The 8138-nt window shown below is 41.8% G+C and overlaps 1 protein-coding gene across 4 annotated transcripts in view; it reads left to right on the top strand.

Annotated features, from left to right (window-relative positions):
* Positions 1–345: 345 nt before the first annotated feature.
* Positions 346–8138, top strand: part of kcnc4 (potassium voltage-gated channel, Shaw-related subfamily, member 4) — a 28805-nt gene continuing 21012 nt past the window's right edge. For all 4 annotated transcript variants that reach the window (XR_015849973.1, XR_015849972.1, XR_015849971.1 and 1 more), the window contains exon 1: positions 346–1314. Coding sequence is in view for 1 of the 4 variants with exons in the window: in XM_088331068.1 (XP_088187194.1) it covers positions 643–1314 (672 nt within the window). In the remaining 3 variants the exon portion in view is untranslated. The remainder of the gene's footprint in view (positions 1315–8138) is intronic.

The raw sequence follows: 8138 nt of genomic DNA, 5'->3' as shown, positions 1-8138 counted from the left end.
AATGTGCTGTGAAACATCCACCCCTGCGTTCGAACTCAGATTTTTGTTCGAACAACGAAGCAAGAATTTCTCGAATTTTTTGTTCGGACTCCGATTTGTTCGAACTGAGAGTCGTTCGAAAACCGAGGTTCCTCTGTATAACGAACCACGTGTACAATACCGTATAACATGTTAAACTACGTAAATGAACACGTTTGGAAAAAATATGGTGTAAGATTATTTTGGATTTTGTAAGGGAAAATACAACATTTTGTAAGGGCATGGAGCCGTGGATGTTGACAGGTATGCACGAGGTAGCAATGAAAGGGTTAAAGAGAGCCTGTTTTCCATCTGCGTGGCGTGGCGTTGCCGGGGGAGGAAGAGACGCGCCACAATAACAGCGATTCCCCTCTGGAAAAGCGGCCCACATCTGCCCCTACTGTTTGCTGAATGTCTCCCGTGTCTCGCTCGTAAACTTGCCCCATCCGAAAGGAACAAGGAAAGACGCCGAGGGCCGAGCGCAGGTGCGCGGGAACACAAAAGTGAGTTGAATCCGTCGAACAAGTGGTTTCAGCGGAGCTCCGGAGCCGCCGAAATGACGGCGCGCTCATTTTGACCCGAAAAAGCGACCAGTCGTCGGAAAGCCAGGGTGCCTATTTGACGATGATCAGCTCCGTGTGTGTCTCGTCCTACCGAGGACGCAAGTCCGGTAACAAGCCCCCGTCCAAATCATGCCTGAAGGAGGACATGTCCAGAAGCGAAGACTCGGATAAGATCGTCATCAACGTGGGCGGCACCCGCCACGAGACCTACAAGAGCACCCTGCGCACCTTGCCCGGTACCCGCCTGGCGTGGCTGGCTCAGCTGGAGCCGCAGGTGGGCTCCGAGGGGTCGTGCGATTCTCCCCCACCGCCGCCACCACCGGCGCCACCGAGTAGCAGCTGTAGCAGCAGCGCCGGCGGGGAGTTGTTCTTTGACCGCCACCCGGGCATCTTCGCTTATGTGCTCAACTACTACCGGACTGGCAAGCTCCACTGCCCGGCGGACGTTTGCGGGCCGCTCTTCGAGGAGGAGTTGGCCTTTTGGGGCATCGACGAAACGGACGTGGAACCGTGCTGCTGGATGACGTACCGGCAGCACCGAGACGCCGAGGAGGCTTTGGAGACTTTTGAGCCGCCCGAGCCGGACGATGACGCCGCCGAGGACGACGGAGACGCGCCTCGCCGCTTCGGCATAGAGGAGTGCCCGGCGGGAAGGTCCAGAGGCTGCTGCCAAGTTTGGCAGCCCAAAATCTGGGCTCTTTTTGACGACCCCTACTCGTCCAAAGCGGCCAGGGTGAGTTTTGACCACGTGTTGCTCAACATCAACAGGTTGATTCTCTTCCTTGAGTTTGGTGGTCTAATTCTATTGTAAATATTGAAAATTACATCGTTTTAAACCTGTGTTCATATATATTTATATTCAAGCATTAATATTATATGTTGAGAGTTTTTTCCAGTGGAAGGCCCAATTCTTAGGTGGGCGATTCTCGTCATTTTTTCATTTCGATCCAAGTAAATGCAGGGTAATATCGATTCAAATCGATCCGGCACCGATCATTTTTTACTTGAAAATCTCATGATCATTGAATATATGAACTCCTTCTCGAGTAATTTCATAGAAACAGTCTAAATATTGTCTTTTTTTTTTAAATAACTACGGACGCTTTCCTACTTACGAAGCGTTCGTAAGTTGAATTTGTTCCTAAGTTGCTTCAGTGCTATATTTTGTATGTTTATGATTTATATACGTATGTGTAAGGCTTGTATAAGTAAACTGTAATGTTTTGTACTAAAAAATAAACATTTTATAAAATAATATGCTCTATAAAGATAAAAAAAAGTTAAGTTTAACTTACTTTTGAAAGATGAGCTTCAACAGTCAGGCGACTACCACCTCCTTGGTAGAAAGTGGTAAAAAAAAGCGATCCAACCATTTTCTCAACCGCATCAAGCTTCCATATTCCACTTTCATTTCAAATTAATCGTCTCGCCTCTTTTCACTTTACACTAACCGTATTGAATGGATGCACGAGATATCAAACAATATAAATGTCAAAGTTCTTGGCGCCCTGGAGATAAAGTATACAATGTTTACACACAAACTAGGAAGAGGAAGCGGACTTCTTCTTGGGGGTGGATGCTGGGTTACCTCTCACAGCGCCACACAGAGGAAAGATCACTCCTTGGGGTGGCAGTAGCTCAGGAGGTAGAGCGCTCTTCTTGGGATCAAGGGATCCCAGTTCGAATCCCGGCTTGTCCGTGTTACATGTCAAAGTGTCCTTGGGTAAGACACTGAACCCCTAATACCCCCAATAAGCAGGTTAGCGCTTCACATGGCTGCAAGGCCGCTATTGGGAAATCTCAAGCACATTGTAAAGCGCTTTGGGAAGTCATTGACTTGAAAAGCGCTATATAAAAGCAGATCATTTCATTTACAATAACGTCCTGTACTTGTAAAAAGGAACTCAATACAACTTACAGCAATGTCCGGATATTTTTTGACATCCCGAAAAAAATGTTCCCGTCTACCATTTTTCGTAAGTCGAATGGTCGTAACGGGGAAACGTCTGTACAAAGCAAACTTTAACAGTCCATCCATCCATCCATCCATCATCTATACTGTATTAGTTATCCTCTCTAGTGTCGCAGGGTGCTGGAACCCACACTTCAACACTATTTTAGAACAATAGTATCAATCAATATAAGCCCTCGCTCAGTATTGATAATATTGATATTTTGATCCTTGGTCTGCCCAACCTTACACTCTAGTGATCAACAACTATTTTATTACTTGAAAAATATTCAATCATTAAAAATCAGTTGACAATTTTATGTATAAATTGTTAATACTTTAGATACATTTTGTATAAGTACTGCTGCAACTATCCATTATCTGCACCGCTTATCCTCTGTAGGGTTGCGGGGGTGCTGGAGCCCATCCCAGCCGTATTCGGGCAGTGGGCAGGGGACACACACAGAAACAAACAATTCAATCGCTCATTCACACCTAGGGACAATTTAAACCAGCCAATTAACCTGACATGCATGTTTTTGGGGGAATTTGTGAGGAAACCTGAGTCCCCGGAGGAAACCCACGTAGGCAGGGGGAGAACATGCAAACTCCACATGAGAAGGCTGCGGTAGCTGGACTTGAACCCTGAACCTCCGCACCGTGGGGCTGTCCGCTAACCACCTAATCGCCGTGCCGCGGGCTGCAACTAATGATTTATTTAATAACTGATGACAAGGTCGGTTATTATTTCGATAAATCAATGAATATGATTTTTTTAAAGCACATTATTAATTTCCCCCTCTTTATTCAAACATTAACGTTTTGGACGGATAGAAAAATACCACAAACACTGTAGAGTACTATACTATATGACAGGGGTCGGGAGCCTTCTTGACTCAAAGAGCCATAAAAGCAAAAAATATTAATTTTATTTTGGGAAAGAGCCACACCATATATTATGAGACAAATTTACTAAATTGCTAAACCCGCGCCCCAGACAAAAGCTTAGTCTTCAGCACATTTATTTTTGATGATTTGATAAAAATTATGAAAAGAGAATAATGCCAGAGCCCCTGTCCCAAATTCAACAAACAGACCACTTTAAACTTGTCTCTTTCTTGCAATTACTCAAGATCGGTTAAACTCCTTTTGACCCTTTTTTTCATACATATTGGTTTCAAAACCAGATGCAAGCATTTATTTTGTAAAAACGTCACAACATTCTGAGAATAGGGAGCCTTATGTGCTTACCTTTGGCAAGAGATGGGAGGGAATGCTTGTACTTTTTGCATAGCTCCACCCAGCCCTCCCACTCACCCAATCAAATGACTAAGTTCTCTTCCGGTGTTTTGGCGTATTTACAGTTCTGTGGATTCATCATAAAGTATCTGAACACTGAACACAGATTATACAGTGAACTTTTAAATAAAGGATTCTTTAGCGTTGTACAGCCAAAACAAGTTTTTTTTCCCCCTTTTTTTGTGTGACACCTTAACTGTAAATTGTAGTGAAAAACGTGCCCTATATATACTGCGAAGTGTTTCCTTTGCATATAGCTTTTGGTTTGGCTTTACTTGTACCTGAATAGCATAGACAATTCCGGTTTTGAAAAAGATGGAGAAATTTTGCATGCAATCAAATTGGTCTCTGAGCCATAGGTACTCATAGAAAGAGCCATATATGGCTCGCGAGCCATAGGTTCCCGACCCCTGCTATATGATATTGAACATTAAAAATAAAGTCTTGTTCCTGGGTCGGAAACCCGCGGCTCAGGAGCCGCATACGGCCTGCTATTGCTGCAGAGTGGCTCCCAGGTACTTTTCCAAAAATGTTTATAAATTGAAAAAGATTGGGTAGGAAATGTATTTTTCTTATAATATGGTTTCAAGCTTGACACAATAACTTTTCAACATTTTCCAATGCTGTAAATATGTGTAGAATAAATGGTACATTTGAACTACTAATTATTCTAAGTGGTTAGCGCGTGTGCGGCACAGTTCTAAGGTCTTAGGAACGTCCTGTGTGGGTTCAAATCCAGCTACCAGACTTACTGTGGGCAGTTTGTATGTTCTCCCCGTGCTTCCGTGGGTTTCCTCCGGGCACTCCGGTTTCCTCCCACATTCCAAAGACATGCATTTCAGGTGGATTGGCCGGTCCAAATTGTCCCTAGGTGTGAATGAGCGAGTGAGTTGTCTGTCCCTGTGTGGCCTGCGATTGGCTGGCAACCAGTTCAGGGTGTCCCCTGCCCACTGCCCGATGATTGCCGAGATGGGCTCCAGCACCCCCGCGACCCTACTGAGGATAAGCGGTGCAGCTAATGAGATGAGATGAGATGTATCATTATTATTATTACTTAGCCGCATTTCTCCTCTCCTTGTTTTATTCTCTCTTGTGTTTTCTGCGTCGGAGGCTCAAATATGCCGTAGCGCAAGCTCCTCCCCTTTTAAAGGCCAGCGTGATAATATAACTCAACGTCTGGTTACAGTCCCAATTTAAACAAAGAAGTCACTTTAAAGGGTAAAAAAAACAATCCTGACCTGGGCACTTTTTACTAACAAAGTAGCTGTTTTTATTAAGTGATTTCTGATTTTTGGCAGTATATATATTCTAAATGACATTTAGGGATATTGTTTGTGTTTTTGTGCTCAGGCCCAAGGATGGTTGTGTTGATTTGGTATCAGAAGGGAGAGAAGAGGATTTTGCTGCATTTTACCCTTGGGACATATGCACAGAAATAAACTTAAATTGTGTTAATTTGATTTGTAGCTTTTCAAATGGCTGCTGTTTTATTTTTATGACTGCATGCTGCGTTTTATTGCACGGTTTTGTTTGTCCTGATAAGTGCCACGCTATGCACGTTCCATTTTGTTGTTTTTTTTTCAAATCCTCAAAATTAAAATGACATCAAAAATTGAATGCCCTCGTTGCATTTCTTTAATTTTATCGATGTAATGAAATATACTGTAATTCATTAGTATTGCAATGAAGTTAAACTGTATCCTACATCAGAGTAGTCATGTGGTGCATCACTCTCCACAGGATGTGCTGCATTCAACTGAGTCATAAAGGTAGTAGGCTAATATAGATACATACAGTATGTGTTGCATACATGATTAGGCATTATGAGGCTTTTATTTTTTTAAGGCTCCAGACATTTTTTTTTCCGTCCAGTACAGCCCTTTAACATTTTGGGTTGCTGACCCGATTGAGTTTATTCTAGACTTTTATGAGAATCCAGATGTGAGTGTGTTCGAATGTGGCTTATAGGCTCTAAAACGGCTGAACCTATTTTCGTGGACATTTGCACAGTAGTATTTTAGGTCTCTGGGAGTATCATTAGCTAGGTTTTGTGTCAAGTTACCCCAAATAAATACCTCCAAAAAATAAACATTTGTTTTCATGTACAAGAGGCTGCAAGCAATCATGCTGCTCATTAGCTCTCCCTAGTGGCATTCTGGCGCTTTTAACAAACCACGGCCCCAACAACCTCGCTCGAGTAGAATGTCCAGCAACACCAAGCCCGGCAATGCCCATCCCCGCAATGCTGGGCCATCTTATAAATAAATTAAAAAGTGTTTGTCTAACAACAATTAACAAAATTACACTCACATGTATGCTATACACCTGTAAATATGCAAGATGCTCTTCCTACCACTCATCCAAATATCATATTACATTTTGACTTATTGTACAAAAACAAAAATGAAGAAAGAGCAATACATTTTATTTTATGTGGAAAAACATGTTTTTCCCACAAAAAATATCACAAATATAAATCCACTTTTCAAAATTCATCCATCCATTATCTGAACCGTTTATCCTCAGTAGGGTCGCGGGGTTGCTGGAGCCCATCCCAGCTAAATTCGTGTGCAGGGGACACCCTGAACTGGTTGCCAGCCAGTCGCAGGGCACACAGAGACAGACAACTCACTTGTTCATTCACACCTATTCAGTTCATTAAATGCTTAAGAATTTTCCCCATGTGTATCGTGTAATCAGGATTATTTTTCTTTTTTACTTAATTTATTTTATTAATTCAGTTTATTTTATTGTTCAGTTGAAAATGGTCAACTTTGTAGTGTTTGAATATTGAATGTAAGATACGGTATCAGTATTTACAACAGCTATCGGTACTGGTATTGGAAGCCCTGCTTGTGGCTGTACAATCGGTAACTAAAGGTATTTCTGGGTGATCGCTGCCCTTGAAAACCTTCTGGAATTTATTATTGTGTGCTTCATACAGAATACTTGTATAAATCAACGGATACTATTAATGCCCACTACATATTCTTTAAATGTACTGACCTAAAAAAAATAGGTCTTGGTTTCAGATTGAATTGTATATAAGAAATTGGGCTTTTAAATGTTTTGGCACTGGATAGGCTGTGAACACCAAATATTTGATCACTCTTATCAGTATTGGTCAGAGAAATAAGTGGTATCAAACATCCCTATTCGGACCCTGGCCTTATAGGCCACGGGTTGTGTTTTTACCTTTGAAAAAACGTGGATGTTATTTTCAGAAATGATTTATAAATCCTTGACAATTTGGGGGGTTTCATTAGACATTATTTTTTTGGTATATCCTTTCGGCCTGAAGAAGCATTTTGCTTTATTTTGACAATTGGTAATGTAATTCAATAATTTTGCATACTTTTTATCTCATTTCATCTCATTAGCTACACCGCTTATCCTCAGTAGGGTCTCGGGGGTGCTGGAGCCCATCCCAGCAATCATCAGGCTGTGGGCAGGGAACACTCAGAAGTGGTTGCCAGCCAATCGCAGGGCACACGGGGACAGACAGCTCACTCGCTCATTTACACCTAGGGAAAATTTGGACCGACCAATTCACCTGAAATGCATGTTTTTGGAAAGTGGGAGGGAACCGGAGTGCCCGGAGGAAACCCACGCAAGAACGGGGAGAACATACAAACTCCGCACAGGAAGTCTGGAGCTGGATTTGAACCCACGCAGGAGGTTCCGAAGACATGAACTGTGCCGCCATGCTGCCTACTTTTTATTAACTGACTAAATTATTGTTGATTTTTTTTTTTTTTTTACGATGGCAATATGACGTAAAGTTTTTTCGAACACAGAGGTAGATAAAAATATGAAACCATTAATACACAGAATACTCAATAGATAATTTCAATATCATTGTATTGAATATTTATTTTAGTAAATCTTGTAAATTGCATTGTTTTGTAGTCCTACTGTTGATGCCGGGTTTTATTGTTATCCTTGAGATAATAACAGATATGAAGAAATGACATTTTATTTGTTGGGAAAACGATGCAAATCATGAACTGAGATTTAGCTGTCATCCATTTTTATTTGTGGAATCAGCATTGTTTTTACTGGTGTGCCTGGAAATGGCCTGAGTGCACTCAAATTGCGGATACAATCATGTGTAAGCAGCATTTAATGCACACGCTAATGGCAGAAACGCTAAACCAGCTTTAAGAGGACATCTTCTTTGTCAGCAACCTCAAACTTGATAACATTTCAGACATCACCTTTCACACTGATTATAGAACTTGACAAGGTTTGGTGATATTGACCGAAAAATCTTTGAAAAGTAGAAAATTTCCATTTGAAATATAGAA

This window comes from Urocampus carinirostris, chromosome 3 (genome assembly GCF_059441175.1).
Source record: "Urocampus carinirostris isolate Australia breed hairy pipefish chromosome 3, RoL_Ucar_1.0, whole genome shotgun sequence".
Taxonomy (NCBI): Eukaryota; Metazoa; Chordata; class Actinopteri; order Syngnathiformes; family Syngnathidae; genus Urocampus; species Urocampus carinirostris.
This window is presented reverse-complemented; position numbering and strand designations above follow the sequence as displayed.